The sequence below is a fragment of the Olea europaea genome, chromosome 1, assembly GCF_002742605.1.
Source record: "Olea europaea var. sylvestris chromosome 1, O_europaea_v1, whole genome shotgun sequence".
NCBI classification, from domain to species: Eukaryota; Viridiplantae; Streptophyta; class Magnoliopsida; order Lamiales; family Oleaceae; genus Olea; species Olea europaea.
The window spans coordinates 2,615,284-2,633,366 of record NC_036237.1 but is presented as its reverse complement, the minus strand read 5'-3'; the positions used below and the strand labels follow the sequence as shown (position 1 = coordinate 2,633,366).

Sequence of the window (18,083 nt, the reverse complement as noted above, 5' to 3'; positions counted from 1 at the left end):
TGTTCGTTTTTTCTCCCTTTTGGCTTAATTTATTAATTTCTTTAAAAATATTCTTTACTTGTTTTTTGACTTATTTTGATAATTATTTTTTTAAAAAGCAAGCCAGTTTGTGGTGGCTTCGGCCGATGAGGCCCACAAGCCGAAAGGGCAATCTGAGCCTAGGATTTGAATGTGATTTGAACTTGAGTGTTTGGGAGTCCAATCGAGCCGATTTGGTCAATTGTCATCCCCCACCTCACCTTATTTTGGATAATTGCAAGCTTATTTGATAACGTTTTGATTTGATCCATTGTTTTCCTAATGCCACCTCACCTGTTTGGACAATATCTTAATTGATAATGTTTTCTAATTAAAGCAATACATTTAGCAATTAATTATTTCGTTAGTGCTTATAGTGACGAGTAAACCCACAATTAAAAGCTAAGTATAACAAAATAAAAAACAAAGGTTGTATTATAGTATTAGCAACTGGGAAATGATCCTGTTTCGTGAGGGTTATAATCTAATTTTTAGTAAATTTTGATTAAAAAAAATGATGAAAAAATGTGGTTTTAATGAATTTTGATAAAAATTGAAGAAATGTGTGTTTGAAAAGTTGTGAATCTCATAAAATGTTTGGCTAAATTAATTATCAATTTTAACTTAAATTAAAATTTAGTTTTAATTTTCACAAAACATGGACAATGTAAAAGAGATGAAGATTATATTAATATATAATTATGTTATACCTTTGTATTTTTACTATATTACAAGAAAATCAATTTCAATACAAATTTTACATGACAAATTACGAGATCATGTTGCTGAAAATTACGTTCAACATCAAGACGAAAATATATTTGTATATAAACTCAAATGGTATTTTCTAAAATTTATCTTGAATACAATGTCAAAATATTTTAAATAAAAAAACATAAGTCTAAGCCCCGTTTGATCCCATTCTCCTTCTCATTCTTTTTTTCTCTTTTATTTTCAATTAAACAATCTTTCATAAAATAATATTTCATACAAATTAAAAATTTTTCATTTTTTTTCAATTACACATTATTTAAAAAAAACTATTTTAACTATTAAAATTTGAAAAGAATGAAAACAAATGGGGAGTAAAAAAAAATTAAAATAACGTTAACAAATAATCAATAAATTATTCAAAAAACTAAAAGAAGTGTTCCATTAGCACTTGTTTGAACCCATTTATTCTACCAAAATACATTTTTTAACATTAATTTGACAATATTTTAATCACATATTTTACAATAAAATAATATTATAAATAAATAAAAAAAATTTCTTTATTTTTTGACCACATATTTATCATCAATAGGCTATTCAAAAATTCTTTTTCTCCACAAAAATTGGGCTCAAACAGCGATAATTTAATTAAGTCCACGTTTTTGCATTAACCCTAAGATCGCATCTGCACATTGCAGAAATCAAATTGCATTCCATTTTACGTTTATAAGCTCTGATTGTTGGTGAAATCTCATTATTCTTCTGCGAATTGAGAATTTCGAAAATTTTAAACGCCTCAACCGCTGTCAAACGTGTAATATTGAATTCAGGTATTAATTTATTTACGTTGATACTAAATTCCTTTCAGCAGAATTAATTGGGAATGTTTAATTAATTTAAATTTCGGGTTTCCAAAATATAGAGGGTAATTGTTGGTGCACTCTTTTTGTATTTAGTAGTTTGTGCGTTATAGTTGTATACACAATTGAATTATAATGTCGGAGTTAAAAACAAGTCCTGATGATAAGACTGGGAAGAAACGGAATTTACCCTCATGGATGAGTTCCAGAGGTGAGGAAAACGATGATGACGAAAACACTAAGCAAGCAAGAATTCATAGCAAAGGAAAGAAGGATCAAAATGCCCTTCACACTCAACCCGGACATCAAGAAGAGTCTTCTTCAGTTGCCTATTCTGGTGCCACAACTTTCTCGAAGCTGATGGTATTATAGCAGTTCACTTTGGCATTGACCCATTTTCTTTAAGTTCTCATTTAAAAATTAATTTGTGATATTGATTGAGTGTAGGAAGGGGTGGTATTTGTGCTGTCAGGAGTTGTGAATCCTGAGCGAGGTGTTTTGCGATCACAGATGTTGGAAATGGGAGCAGACTATCAGCCTGATTGGAACTCGAAATGCACTCTCTTAATATGTGCATTTCCCAACACCCCTAAGTTCCGCCAAGTTGAGGCTGATTGTGGAACTATAGTTTCCAAGGTTGAACACTCTCTGCACTGAAGTAAAATTAGTTATATCAATCTTTTTTTGCCTTTTTTACTTGCCAGGAAGATTTCATTTTATTTTGTTACTTGTAACTATGATCTTATAATTTTTAATAATTTAGAGTTTCTTTTGCTTTGGTTCACCATTTCATTGATTGCGTTGACTGATTAAGCTTATATATAAGCCCTGTATTTGTGCAAATATCACTTCTTCATATTGCCTTTGACTAAAAATTTGCAAGCGACAGGTAAAAAAATGGTTGTATTAGTTTCGGACGCTAAATGCCTTGAGAAACTTTTTGGCCAACTTATATCTGTTATCTTGATGCACTTAACAGTCTATTAGAATATGAAAGTCAATTGTTGTATGTATATGTCTATCTGTTGCTAATCTGCCCTTTTTTCCCTATTTTTTTGGACCATTAGTTTTGGGATGCTCTCATTGAGTCTTGTAAACACCAGTGAAAATTTTCAGATAGACACGCTTTCTTATTCGATTGTGGTACATTTACATAATGGTGTACATAATGATGTACGTAATGGTTACATGAGAGAGAGAGAGAGAGTTGGAAAGAAAAGAAATTCAGTTATTTTTTTCTCTCTCTTCCACTTCACTATTATGTACAAATAGCATTCTCCTTTTGTATTTACCCAGAGATGCTCCGCTTCTATCTGGAATAGCTTTATATGATCCAATTTCATTTTATTTGTGCCCATGGTCTTGTTCCTCTAAGTCACGATGCTGCTGCTTTTTTCAAGGCGTGATTTGCATTCAGATGCCATTCGCTTCTCCCAGTTTTTTTAACCTATTGGATAGTTGAGAGTGATAGTTCTCTATTCATAGCCCTGCATCTGTTAGCGTGTTTGCAAAAAATCCATTTTTTGTTAGATCTAGATTTCTACTTTTCGATGTTATAGGATCAAGATGTCATCATCCCTTTCCTTTTAGTTATTTCAATAATTTTGCTTTTGTGATTGAGCCTTTATTACCTGTGCCAGAGGGGGCAATCTATACATACGGAAATTTTGATCAGATTATCAAACCATAAACTGAAACTACCAATCCGAAGACATGTCAAATGGTGAAAATATAAATAAAATGTTTTAATGCTTTTCCCTACATATACGCCTGTATTTTCTATCCTAAGAAGTTTGGACATTGAAAGGAAGATTATCTAGCATAACACTGTTTTTTAGAAGGTTTGGACAGTCTTTTGTAAGTTTAGGTACACTATTTCACTTTACACGGTTACCTTGATTCAGTGATCCTAGTTCAATTTGCTACCTGGAGCTAGTTTTGATTTTCTTGCAAATCTCTTTTGAAAGGACTTAATATCTATTTGAGCTTGAATGTGTGTGGAAGGACGTTGTCGTAGTTAACCATCATGTTAACTTGAAATTTTGTTGGTGTCTAATTTTGGTTCCGTTACGATTCTATGTGATTTTAATTTGCATCACCGCCCTCATTTTCCTCTCTCTTTATGCAAATTCTTCCTTGTTCCTAGTATTATATCTCTTTGAAACAGTTTCTTCTTTAAATAATTAGATGTTCCTATAGTGTTGCCTATTGCCTAATGTCTTTTTTGGCTAGTAAAGATGACCTAATATGTGATTTTACCGTATTATTCTATGAATTTTGAATTGTCCAGAGCTGTTTAATCATTGTCATTAATGTAATTGATATTTTCTGAGAGCTTTTACTAGTACATTTCAGTAGTTTTTTTTTAACCCTAATGTCGCATCTGTTCCATTCTATTTCTGATTCATCTCTTTCTTGATCGAGGTGTTTCTGATCAGTCTCTCTCTGCTTATTTCTCTCTTCATTCCTGCGTCTTCAATCCATCCTGGTGCAGAAGTATGAAATCAGTTCTTTTCTAATTGCATTCTTTTGGCATAGGATTGGGTATCACTGTGTTACGACCAGAGAAAACTTGTTGATATTGAAACATATCTTCTGCATGCTGGTAAACCATGGAAGAGAAAAGGCGTACTTGATGAAGCTAGGCAAGGTCTCTCTCCGTTTTATGTGCTATTATCTATGATTCTATATTTTGGGGCTTCTCATCAATTTTGATACTTTTGCTGAAGTCCAAATGGTTTATCTCGTAAAAGTAATTAGTCTATGTTTGACTCATGTTTATAAACATTCAAGTCACTTTTTATCCACACATTTCGAGAGATCCACAAATACAACCATGGAAGAGAAAAGGCGTACTTGATGAAGCTAGGCAAGGTCTCTCTCCGTTTTATGTGCTATTATCTATGATTCTATATTTTGGGGCTTCTCATCAATTTTGATACTTTTGCTGAAGTCCAAATGGTTTATCTCGTAAAAGTAATTAGTCTATGTTTGACTCATGTTTATAAACATTCAAGTCACTTTTTATCCACACATTTCGAGAGATCCACAAATAATATACACTTATCCATCACTCATTTCTATCTATTTATAATTAAAACCGTTCACAAACAGTTTCCCAAACATACTCTTAATTATTGAGATGATCTATCCCATTGCTTCCTGGAGCCTATCTGAACCATAATTCAATTAACACTTGCAGATACAAGACAATCTACATCTAGAAAATCTACGATACCAGAAGAGAAGAAACTACATTCAAACCCAACGACTTCTGCTTCATCCAAGGTACCATTTTCTAGTTTACAATGCCTGTGAACTGTTCCTCAATCGTATACCTTGAATACTTTATTGGCCTGTCAAAAGTGTCATCTGGTGCAGCCATGATGATTGAACTGAAAATACGAGGTTCAACTGTGTCACCATTTTAGCATCTCTAAGAGAGCTCTATAGATCAGATTATGGGGTCTCCCTTAATCAATGGCTTAAATTAAGCAGTTTCACATAAATTCAGTCACATATGAGATGGTGTTTACTTCTAAGCAGATTACAGATTGTTTTCCTCCTTCGGAAGTGAAGAAATGGGCTATTGAGGATTTAACGAAAACAATATCATGGCTGGAAAATCAAGAAGAAAAGGTAGCCTGCAATTTCCCATTAGTTACAATCAATTTATCCACGATCTTTAGCCATGTGACATATGCTTGACGTTGGTTTTGTTGCTTCTGTTTCTTAAGTTCACCTAAATTGGATTCTATGTTCTCCTTTATGTAAGTATTATTTTCTTCAATGCCTCGATTTATTATATTTTTTGGTTTTGTTTTACAGCCAGAGCTGAGTGAAATTAAGAAAATAGCTAGTGAAGGGATCCTAACATGTTTACAGGATGCCATAGAGTCTCTCAAGCAAGGACAGGTAGATTTTTTGGCGCTTATTGTTATTGATACTGGAGATTCATTTCTATTCATTATTGTTAAATGTACTTCCAAAGAGAATTTTTCCAGATTGCCATCAGAGCATGGGAGTGTATATGGTTTACAAGTAAAATATTCATACCCATCTATTCTATTCCATTACAGTGTCGTTCAATTTGTTGGTCTTCTGTTCATTTGAGTCTTAAAGCATGATTGATATGGATATGGAATCAAGTCCAGATATATATATTGATACTGTCCCTAGTAAATGATTCTTTCTTAATGTTCTTTATCTGGGGCATAGAGAGCTAGTCAAATCGGGTTCAAGTTCCTTCAAGATTGGAAAAGTGAAAGTTTCATCCAGCAATTTGAAGTGCAAGTTCCATTACATGCTTATATGCTTTTAGAGCCAAATCCTTTTGACGGGTCATCTACTTGTGCTCCACGTATCAAAAGCTAGCTATTTCACTCTTTTGTGGATATCATACTAACTCTAGTCCCTGAATGGTTTAGATAAAAGTTAGATTTTTGTAGGTATCGATAAAAGTTGATGGTATGTGTGGGTTTAAAGTTTGGGTCCATGAAATGTGTGGTTATAATTAATTGTTGAATGGGAAAAATCATGTTTTGAATAGTGATTTAGAGGAGAATGTGTTGTTAAAAAGTAGTCAAAAATTTTGAGTTTTATTTTGTGAATGTATGGTTGAAAATGAGTATATAGAAAAAAGAGTTTGAAAATAATGGTTGTCAAACAGGGTTTAATTGTGTTGCATATTTATGAATTAATTAATAATTTTATATTTTGCTAGTCTGTTTTGATTAAGCTTAGGTGCTGAAGTGTGACTATTTGATTTCGTGCATGATTTTTTTCCTTCCATAGGATATTCAGCATATAGCGGAGCAATGGGCATGCATTCCTCGGGTGGTTGAGGAAATAGCCAAGTTTGATGACAACTGTGGTGATCAGGATTCACTTCATAAGGAAGATTTGCAGAGACAGGCAATCTCTTGTAAACAAATTTACGAGCTGGAATATAGCAAAATGGATGATGACATATCCATAAAGAAGAAAACATCAAAAACTAAGAGAAGTGAAAGTGGCAATATGAAGAAGACTCTGGTCAGGGATGATACAGCTTATGATAGTGATGAAACAGTTGAAATGACAGAAGAAGAAATAGACGAAGCTTATAATACAGTTGCTCGTGTCTTTGCAAATGCCAAGGAAGTCTCACCGTAGACATTGCATTTTTGTCCTTTCCTTGTTATCGCTCTGTTCCCATCTGTTTTCACAATGCACGGAAAATCGAAATGTTGTTAGCTGAATCTGAGTAGGATGATTAGTACATGAATTTCGCTCTTCGGCTTATTTCTCCTTTTCTTGTAATTTTTTCCCGTACCCTCGGTATTCTGATCATGGAAAATTGAAGGTTAACAGTGAACTGATAATTTTCATTTTGGGGCGTGAATCCCTTTCTTAGTGCCAGCATTTGAGCTCACACAAAGGTCATGACTGCACTTCTTGCATAGTCACATAGAACGTGAACGGCATGTTTGAGAAGGTGAATTAGACCATTCATTGAATTGTTTAATTTTATCTAGTAATGTGTTTCAAATATCCCATTCAATATCATCTTTTAACATAACCATTTTTGAATACGCCTATTACGTATTTCATCGTTCCACCGGAAATTTCCCTTGCTCCTATAGTACTCTAGCTTGATAGTTTTCGCCACTTGTCCAGGGTCGATATTAGATATTGATTAGTTTATATATGAACTAAAGATATATTTCATTTTCTCTACCACTATATGTGGAATTTAATAGAAGTCTTTCCATACTTGTCCAACCCATTGTGTTGGACAAGTTGGTCAACTATATTGTTCAATTCTCTTGATTCTTCTAACTCACCGAGTCGATAAAAATAGAGAATTTTTAATAAAACATATTGATTTACAAATATAAATATAGAATTAAGGCCTGATATCACAATATTATTATGAAAGATATTATTTAACTCAAAGTAATACATTTACGCATAAATAGACAATTAATTTAATCATCTACTATAATTAAAGTTATGAAAATAAGATCAACCAAACTCGTGCAAGATTATAAGATTAGTAAATTATAAATTCTAATTAATAAACTTAATTATTATAATTATATTTAGTAATATAGAATTAAGTTCTAAATATATTGATAGAAATGTAAATATTATAGAAAAGCTAAAGCTTAATGGGTCGATCTATGTCGGTTGAAGTTGGATCAGATCACATAGATCTATCCTTTGTTGGAACAATTGTATTCTGTAGATAGGATTGCAAAAGACACTATCAAACAACAATCAAACCTAATCATCGATTTAGTCTACTTGGACCTTCTATATTTTGATTTTGCATTAAGTAATGATTTAGAGCATATTTGACCCTTATTAAAAGTTAGATTTTTGTAGGTATCGATAAAAGTTGATGGTATGTGTGGGTTTAAAGTTTGGGTCCATGAAATGTGTGGTTATAATTAATTGTTGAATGGGAAAAATCATGTTTTGAATAGTGATTTAGTTAGAGCATATTTGACCCTTATTTTTTTTGTGCCAAAAATGCATTTTTGAGTAGTAATTTGATGGAGAATGTATAATTAAAAAACAAAGAAAAAAGTTTTGAATTTGCATATAATATAATTTTATTGAAAAATGTATGATTGAAAATAAGAGAGAAAAAAATGTATTTTGAAGAAAATGGAGACCAAACAAGAGCTTAGTTTAGATTTTGATACTTAGTTTAGATCTTTAAAAATGAATATAACACTATATATATCTCTCTTCTTCAACGAGGAGAATGTGTTGTTAAAAAGTAGTCAAAAATTTTGAGTTTTATTTTGTGAATGTATGGTTGAAAATGAGTATATAGAAAAAAGAGTTTGAAAATAATGGTTGTCAAACAGGGTTTAATTGTGTTGCATATTTATGAATTAATTAATAATTTTATATTTTGCTAGTCTGTTTTGATTAAGCTTAGGTGCTGAAGTGTGACTATTTGATTTCGTGCATGATTTTTTTCCTTCCATAGGATATTCAGCATATAGCGGAGCAATGGGCATGCATTCCTCGGGTGGTTGAGGAAATAGCCAAGTTTGATGACAACTGTGGTGATCAGGATTCACTTCATAAGGAAGATTTGCAGAGACAGGCAATCTCTTGTAAACAAATTTACGAGCTGGAATATAGCAAAATGGATGATGACATATCCATAAAGAAGAAAACATCAAAAACTAAGAGAAGTGAAAGTGGCAATATGAAGAAGACTCTGGTCAGGGATGATACAGCTTATGATAGTGATGAAACAGTTGAAATGACAGAAGAAGAAATAGACGAAGCTTATAATACAGTTGCTCGTGTCTTTGCAAATGCCAAGGAAGTCTCACCGTAGACATTGCATTTTTGTCCTTTCCTTGTTATCGCTCTGTTCCCATCTGTTTTCACAATGCACGGAAAATCGAAATGTTGTTAGCTGAATCTGAGTAGGATGATTAGTACATGAATTTCGCTCTTCGGCTTATTTCTCCTTTTCTTGTAATTTTTTCCCGTACCCTCGGTATTCTGATCATGGAAAATTGAAGGTTAACACTGAACTGATAATTTTCATTTTGGGGTGTGAATCCCTTTCTTAGTGCCAGCATTTGAGCTCACACAAAGGTCATGACTGCACTTCTTGCATAGTCACATAGAACGTGAACGGCATGTTTGAGAAGGTGAATTAGACCATTCATTGAATTGTTTAATTTTATCTAGTAATGTGTTTCAAATATCCCATTCAATATCATCTTTTAACATAACCATTTTTGAATACGCCTATTACGTATTTCATCGTTCCACCGGAAATTTCCCTTGCTCCTATAGTACTCTAGCTTGATAGTTTTCGCCACTTGTCCAGGGTCGATATTAGATATTGATTAGTTTATATATGAACTAAAGATATATTTCATTTTCTCTACCACTATATGTGGAATTTAATAGAAGTCTTTCCATATTTGTCCAACCCATTGTGTTGGACAAGTTGGTCGACTATATTGTTCAATTTTCTTGATTCTTCTAACTCACCGAGTCAATAAAAATAGAGAATTTTTAATAAAACATATTGATTTACAAATATAAATATAGAATTAAGGCCTGATATCACAATATTATTATGAAAGATATTATTTAACTCAAAGTAATACATTTACGCATAAATAGACAATTAATTTAATCATCTACTATAATTAAAGTTATGAAAATAAGATCAACCAAACTCGTGCAAGATTATAAGATTAGTAAATTATAAATTCTAATTAATAAACTTAATTATTATAATTATATTTAGTAATATAGAATTAAGTTCTAAATATATTGATAGAAATGTAAATATTATAGAAAAGCTAAAGCTTAATGGGTCGCTCTATGTCGGTTGAAGTTGGATCAGATCACATAGATCTATCCTTTGTTGGAACAATTGTATTCTGTAGATAGGATTGCAAAAGACACTATCAAACAACAATCAAACCTAATCATCGATTTAGTCTACTTGGACCTTCTATATTTTGATTTTGCATTAAGTAATGATTTAGAGCATATTTGACCCTTATTTTTTTTGTGCCAAAAATGCATTTTTGAGTAGTAATTTGATGGAGAATGTATAATTAAAAAATAAAGAAAAAAGTTTTGAATTTGCATATAATATAATTTTATTGAAAAATGTATGATTGAAAATAGGAGAGAAAAAAAATGTATTTTGAAGAAAATGGAGACCTAACAAGAGCTTAGTTTAGATTTTGATACTTAGTTTAGACCTTTAAAAATGAATATAATACTATATATATCTCTCTTCTTCAATCGACAGTATAAATTATAAAAAAATCATATCTACAACCTTTTTATCTGGTATTAGTTGAACTTTGTATTATTTTTATAGCTTTAAACTTGTATTGATATTAATATATTGTAAAGTTTATGTTTATAAAATTTCAATTTAAGTATTCTGTGAGATTTTAAATCAATATTTTTGTTTTAACTTGTTCGAAAAATTACTTTTATGTCACTAAAATTAATTTGATTTAGTTTAAAAATAAGTTGAAAATAACTCTAACTATTCATTTTTATCTAATACATATTAGCTCCTATTGACATCTTTTTTTTTATGGACGAAATGTGTTTTTGAATAAAATGTTTGAAAAATGTATTGTTAAAAAATAGGAAAAAAGTTTTTAATTTATATTTAAAATTAATTTATGGGAGAATATATGGTTGAAAATGAATTTTGAAAAAAATGAGGTTCAAAGAGAAGCTTACTGAAACACGTTCCCAAAATAAAGCAAAATCGCATTATGGATAAAACGCCTCATTGAATACGATGTTAAAAAATGCGACTTTTATGGATACGAGCGAAGGACAAAATAACTTCAGCAGCACTTGACTTTTTTAAGTTCTCACCCTTTTTTATTATATTTGACCCTTATTTTTTTTGTGCCAAAAATGCATTTTTGAGTAGTAATTTGATGGAGAATGTATAATTAAAAAACAAAGAAAAAAGTTTTGAATTTGCATATAATATAATTTTATTGAAAAATGTATGATTGAAAATAAGAGAGAAAAAAATGTATTTTGAAGAAAATGGAGACCAAACAAGAGCTTAGTTTAGATTTTGATACTTAGTTTAGATCTTTAAAAATGAATATAACACTATATATATCTCTCTTCTTCAACCGACAGTATAAATTATAAAAAAATCATATCTACAACCTTTTTATCTGGTATTAGTTGAACTTTGTATTATTTTTATAGCTTTAAACTTGTATTGATATTAATATATTGTAAAGTTTATGTTTATAAAATTTCAATTTAAGTATTCTGTGAGATTTTAAATCAATATTTTTGTTTTAACTTGTTCGAAAAATTACTTTTATGTCACTAAAATTAATTTGATTTAGTTTAAAAATAAGTTGAAAATAACTCTAACTATTCATTTTTATCTGATACATATTAGCTCCTATTGACATCTTTTTTTTTTATGGATGAAATGTGTTTTTGAATAAAATGTTTGAAAAATGTATTGTTAAAAAATAGGAAAAAAGTTTTTAATTTATATTTAAAATTAATTTATGGGAGAATATATGGTTGAAAATGAATTTTGATAAAAATGAGGTTCAAAGAGAAGCTTACTGAAACACGTTCCCAAAATAAAGCAAAATCGCATTATGGATAAAACGCCTCATTGAATATGATGTTAAAAAATGCGACTTTTATGGATACAAGCGAAGGACAAAATAACTTCAGCAGCACTTGACTTTATTAAGTTCTCACCCTTTTTTATCTCTCTTTCTGTAGGGTTGCAGCAGATAAACGCCACCCCAAATTCTGCCGCACTCCGCTTCTCTCCGCCGCCGCTAACTACCGTCCCTTTCTCTTACAAATCAATCCCTTGTTTTACTCTCTTTCCTTGCGGACCGTCTTCTGTGCAGTAACGACAATGGGAGCTTCACTTCCTCCGAAAGAGGCCAACCTTTTTAAACTTATCGTGGTATGTTTATCGGGATTTTTACTTATATAAATTTTACGGATACTTTGTAGATTTTGATTCCACCTTTTTGAATTTAGTAGAAAGACCTAGTTTTTTTTTGTTCATTTGATGCTCTTATTTTTATTCTTTGTGTAATTCATTGTACTCGATCATGCTTCATGTATTTCTTTAATGATTATGTGCAATTTTTACGTTATTTTAAGTCTTGTTTTAGAGTAATTCTAGTATATTTAGGATAGAAGCTTCTGTTTCCGTGAGAAAGGAATGTCTTTTATTTTGTGGTATGATATTACTATTTATTTTGAAAAAGTGAAAATCAGCAGCCCATTGTGAGATTTCCCCCAAAGGCATAATTTTGTACAATTTCCTTTTATTTTAAATAAAGAAACATAATTATTTTTCCTTTGAAGAAAAGGTTGCATGAAGTGAATTTATGCAATTTACGGCTACTCAGTATTGCCATTATGAGCATTGGTTCTCACAGAATGCTGAATTTCAGCCTAGGTGTAAGAAATTATGATTGAGATAAGGAAAAAGAAGGAACATAATATCTGGACATGCCGAAGGAATATTTCACCACCATTTAAGCACAAATGTCTGCTGCATCCGTTCAGTTGGACTTTGAAAAGTCATATACATATCAATTTTAGGGGGTGTTTGATAGGCATTTTTATGTAAAAATGCATTTTAGAATAGTAAATTGATGTGAAATGTGTGGTTGAGAAATAAGGAAATTTTTTTGATTTATGTGTAATATTATTTTAATAAAGAACGTGTGGTTGAAAAAAAATAGAGAAAAATGCATTTTGAAAAAAAATGGCTGCCAAATGGGGCCTTAATGTTTCTCTAGTTTGTCATTTTCATTAGTGTGTCAAATAAGCATCAAACTTGCTGACTTACGTTCTATCAATTTATAGAACAAGAGTCAATGGAATTCATGAAACAAATAACGCCTCTTTAGTAATTTTATAATGCTTATTTATTCGGCGAGAGAACGAACATTAGTTTTTTTTTATCAGATGGAATTTATTGATCTCATCTTACATATTAGCAAAAGTTTGTTCCCACTGCAGTACGGCCAATTGAGTTGCTAAATCTATTGCTTCCAAGATGGAACTTAATTTTATTGCTTGATCTATGCAGAAATCATATGAGACAAAACAGTATAAAAAGGGGCTGAAAGCTGCTGATACTATACTGAAGAAGTTTCCTGATCACGGAGGTATGCAGTAATATTATCTGGTAATATTGCATGGTTTTTGTAAGTGGCATATAGGTGGCATGTACTACTTTTTTTTTTTTGGTATACACCAAACATTTGATCCTCTACTAACAGGGTTTTCATTCTTTCACCTCTTCACTGTGAGATTAAGTTATATGCTTTCTTATTCTTTGAAAGCTATTTGAAAGCTTAATGTTCGATATTGGAGTTAATGCTGTTTGAAAGGTCTATAAGAATTTGTAGGGAATCTCGCAATTAAATTTTAATAAGAAGTTGTAGGAAATTTCACGATTAAAGGTCAATTACTTAATCAGCTATGTGTCTACAAAATGACTTCACACATTTTTCTTTATGTTCTGATATCACTAAAAGCTGGGAGATGCAAACTCTTGCAACACCCTCTAGCGCTAGAATCCTGATGGCTATGGTGTGGGGAAACTTAGCACAGCGTACTTGTTTCCAGTCAAGCCAGGCATAAATCACGAGGAACTAGGCTTCAAATTCTGTTAATTTACCAAGATTTCCTCCTAATTATGGATAATGCCATGCTATTTTTTTTATATTCATTTTGTAATGAATTTTTAAGAATACAATTTAGTTATTCCCTATTTAATGGGCATAATCATGACTAATACACAAATAAAAAAGATTTAAAAACCACAAAAAAAAAGTCGAATTAACATTCTGAAAGAGTGAATATCCATCACCTGTTCATTTTTTTTCCTCCTTGGGTTATTTTGACAAAAAATGGTAATTAGAAAGTAGATGTTGTATGAAACATATGAAGGAAAATACACGTGCAAGATACCTTCCCCCCCTTTCGCACTGAATCCTAGTTCCTACTATTATCTTCTTTCAAGATCAATCTCAGTAGTTTATGGTATCTTTTCGTGGTTTTCAGAAACTCTATCAATGAAGGGATTAACCTTGAACTGCATGGACAGGAAGTCAGAAGCTTATGAACTAGTCCGGCTTGGTTTGAAGGTTCATTTATTATTGTTGTCATCATTGTCACTATTAGTATCATTATTATTATGAAAAATCGTTGATAATCTGGGATTGCTGCATCACCTGGAATTTCAATTCTGTCTCGCAGAATGATCTTAAGAGTCATGTTTGCTGGCATGTCTATGGTCTTCTGTATCGATCTGATAGAGAATATAGGGAAGCAATTAAGTGCTACCGAAATGCACTTAGAATTGATCCTGACAACATTGAAATACTGCGTGATCTGTCTCTTTTACAGGTACATTGTTAGACATATTAATTTTCATTTCTCCTTTTCTGTTATCTGCTTACAGACTGGAATGTCTGAAGATCTTTTGCATGCTACTGTGAATTTTGTGCTAAAAGCAATAACTAAACTTTTGGCACAAGCGTTGCCTTTTGCAATGCCACTGGTGAAGAAATTATCCTGGGAAACAGTATTTTTGTCGTAAATTGTTGATATCCATATTTTTGTTCTTTTTGACTTTGTTGTTTCTTCCTCTCGTGTCCTTTTGTGTTGGCATGCATTCATGTTGGTTGATAGTAGGTTTATCAACATATTTGCCTGCTGGATTAATTGGGATATGAGTATATTCCCGAGTGTTGTTACCTACATTGTGTTTCTCTTTTGATAATAAGTCACACATCAAGCAGGAACTAGGGAAAATAATCAAATTGAACTGAATAGCAAACCTCTTTCCTAATTTTCGGTTGTCAGCTATCAGCCTATCACAGCATGCATAAGCTGTGTTTATACAGCCTCACGAAGCCTAAAATGCAAGTTAAGTAGATGCAATACCACACTGAAAGTAAATTTTCCAACTGAATACATTTTACGATGATGTCTTTTCTGTAATGAAACCAAAATAAAACCTCATATTTACCCTAGATTTTTTTCTGTGCTTGTTTTACATGGTAATTATTCCATGTTTTCACCTTTCTGTTTACCCTTTTGTGAGTCAACAATTTATATTGCACTGTGCAGCTAATTTGTGCTACGTTCGAATGATTCTTTTGCAGGCACAGATGCGAGACTTGGCAGGTTTTGTTGAGACAAGACAACAATTGCTCACGCTGAAACCAAATCATCGCATGAATTGGATTGGTTTTGCTGTTTCTCATCACTTGAACTCCAAGTATTTAAACATTATTTATTGTCCTTCATTGCTATCCAGATATTATTTTTTTGGTTACTTAACAACCTTCCAAATTGCACGCTGTGTACATTAATGTTTCAATTTCTTCTCCTAAAATTCTACTTTTCAAAGTCAAACTTTAATTTTAACAACACATTACATAGGAACCACAATTACTACGCACTTATCAACTACTCATTTTTTGAAATGTTGAATTTTAGCAAAATAAAATGAACCCAAGCAGACCTATTATCTTTGTAGAAATAGTCATGAAAATCACGAATTATTTGCATTAAATTGTACTTCGTATCTTCATTGAGACTAGATAGAGATGTCCCTGCATATCCATTACTTTGGCAAAATACATTTTTTAGCTTTTACTGTAAATATTATTTTTATTTCGTTAGTTGATTTTTTATTTATTTTATTATTATTATTATTATTATTTTAATGATCGTGGGTATGCGGGCTAGTTTAGGCGTACCTCGACTCATCCCACGGTGCCCTGAAGTATACAGTCGGGTACTCACCTCAATAGCCTTTAGATGACTCGAACTAGTGACCATTGGAGAACAAATCCAAGGCTTGGCCATTGAGCTACCCTTTAGGGTTCGTTAGTTGATTAGTTTGATTCTAAATAAGGGGCTAATATAGAAAACTAAGATCTACGATGCTTGCTTTTCCTTTGTTGCTTGTAAAAGTTGCTGATTTGTTTTATGGTTTTATTGTATTATGTTTTGGATTTTCACTAAATACATTTTCCTCAAGGATGCTACTTTCTTTCATTGTCGATTTATGACGTCAAAAGATTTACTGTGCACGGTTATGTTTTATCATCCTCATCCTCGTCCTCGTCACCGGTTTAAATCTTCGTAACTGCAAAAATGAAAAATATCATTTTGAAAGTTTATTTTTTATTCTTTATTAATGGGTAATAGTTGAGCTTCCTTATTATGTAATATCTACTTGTGTTGTTTGCTAGTGGAGCAAAGGCTATTGATATCCTTGAAGCATATGAAGGGACTCTGGAGGACGACTACCCTCCTTTCAATGAACGTTGTGAGCATGGAGAAATGCTCTTGTACAAGGCATGTTTACTATTGGCTTTAACTGTTTTATGCAGCAAATATTTGTACTCCTATAAATTGCTTGGACTGGTCCTTCTGCTTTTGCCCTCCCCTTAACTGCTTGATGTGAAGATTTTGTTATATCATGAGATCACTCTATTGTACATTTTCTCAGGAAAATATCATGACATTTATATTGGGCAATTTTCTGTTCTTGAACATGCTGGTGCAAGAAAACATCCCCCATCTTTGAAATGATATTTCCAAGATTATAATCGTTCACACAAATATTGAATCAGATTTTGAGACTATTTCTTGGAAACACTTGCATCAATTACGAATAGTTGCGTTCTCATCTTTTTTGGGTAGAGCAAGTTTTGAAAAGGATGGGGTGGAATAATTTGTTAAGAATTGGTTCAAGGAATATCGTTGAGAAGAATAGGTGCATGTCTTTGGTTGCGAGAGCTTTGTGTCTTCTTGGATATCATCACTTTTGGGTAGAGCAAGTTTGAAAAGGATGGGGTGGAATAATTTGTTAAGAATTGGTTTAAGGAATATCCTTGAGAAGAATAGGTTCATGTCTCTGGTCACGAGAACTTTGGGTCTTCTTGGACATCATGCTAAAACCCAATTATTCTGAACTTATTTTAGGGACTTGTGTGCTTGGATCTTGCTGTTGCACTACTATGCTGATTGTATTCAAAAGAGACCTTGGATTCTACTAATTCTGATGGATATTAGATGCTTTTCTAGTCATTAACAGGCTCTCTTCAAACTAATTAATTTGACCGAGCATTGAACTTTCTCTTATTTTAGACAGCTGTCATCACTAGTGCTAATCAATGCTTGTTGGGTGATATTTGTACTTCAATTTATCATATGAGAACTATTGAATTTCCATTTTGTTGTTCTTTGGTTATAGTTCCGTTGCTGATTACATGCAGGAATCTTTTGTTAGTGATCCCACAAAAACTATGATATTTCCATATGCAGTAACTAAATTAAATGGTACACGGTTATTATATTTTATCTCAGATTGCTTTGCTAGAAGAATGTGGCTTTCTTGAGCGGGCTCTTGAGGAGTTGCACAAGAAGGAATCCAAAATTGTAAGTTATAGTAAGTTAATTTACTAGCTTATTGAGGTCCTGAATCTTATTTCTCAAGCTAGACTTTGAACTGTGGGTGATATATGCATTGTAGATTGATGTATTATCATACAAGGAACAAGAGGTTTCTCTTCTTGTTAAGCTGGGCCGTGCTGAAGAAGGTGAAAAATTATACAAAGTGCTACTTTCCATGAATCCTGACAACTACAGGTATATGTATATTATAAATGATAAAAAAAAAAAAGTTTTATTTTTATTTCTGAAGTCTAGTTTCCTCATGTAGTAGAAGCTGACTGTACACTTTTGATGGCTCAAACATGAGAAGATTGCTTCAAGTTAATGCCAACTTTATTCTGTAATTATGTCACCGTGTTTTGTTTAAATAAATTCTTAGAGAATATGAGAATCGTCCTGTGGACTTTGTATTTAATCAATTGTATGTGCTTATGCATTTGTTATTCTTCAGCACATGATGCTTTATTTTCCTTGTCTTCTTCCAAC

At 31.9% G+C, this 18,083-nt stretch overlaps 2 protein-coding genes across 5 annotated transcripts in view; both read left to right on the top strand.

Annotated features, from left to right (window-relative positions):
* The first annotated feature begins 1,381 nt into the window (after positions 1-1,381).
* On the top strand, positions 1,382-6,961 carry LOC111370004 (DNA-repair protein XRCC1). Of its 3 annotated transcripts, none has more exons than XM_022991813.1 (8): positions 1,382-1,562; positions 1,692-1,955; positions 2,040-2,228; positions 4,131-4,242; positions 4,795-4,880; positions 5,139-5,231; positions 5,421-5,507; positions 6,387-6,961. In XM_022991813.1, exons 2-8 carry the CDS (start codon positions 1,728-1,730, stop codon positions 6,744-6,746), a joined length of 1,155 nt encoding a protein of 384 aa, XP_022847581.1. In that variant the 5' UTR covers positions 1,382-1,562; positions 1,692-1,727; the 3' UTR covers positions 6,747-6,961. The 3 variants fall into 3 exon arrangements, with proteins under 3 accessions (XP_022847581.1, XP_022847538.1, XP_022847502.1); XM_022991770.1 differs by having other exon boundaries at positions 1,689-1,955; XM_022991734.1 differs by having other exon boundaries at positions 1,382-1,955.
* A 4,871-nt stretch (positions 6,962-11,832) lies between these two features.
* LOC111369872 (N-terminal acetyltransferase A complex auxiliary subunit NAA15-like) overlaps positions 11,833-18,083 on the top strand; it is a 14,907-nt gene continuing 8,656 nt past the window's right edge. Inside the window, exons 1-8 of one of the 2 annotated variants that reach the window (XM_022991608.1) lie at positions 11,833-12,063; positions 13,207-13,285; positions 14,187-14,269; positions 14,382-14,531; positions 15,293-15,408; positions 16,391-16,496; positions 17,511-17,582; positions 17,677-17,792. In XM_022991608.1, the coding sequence (XP_022847376.1) occupies positions 12,013-12,063; positions 13,207-13,285; positions 14,187-14,269; positions 14,382-14,531; positions 15,293-15,408; positions 16,391-16,496; positions 17,511-17,582; positions 17,677-17,792 (773 nt within the window). In that variant the 5' untranslated portion in view covers positions 11,833-12,012. The remainder of the gene's footprint in view (positions 12,064-13,206; positions 13,286-14,186; positions 14,270-14,381; positions 14,532-15,292; positions 15,409-16,390; positions 16,497-17,510; positions 17,583-17,676; positions 17,793-18,083) is intronic. The other variant, XM_022991681.1, reaches the window with a different exon arrangement.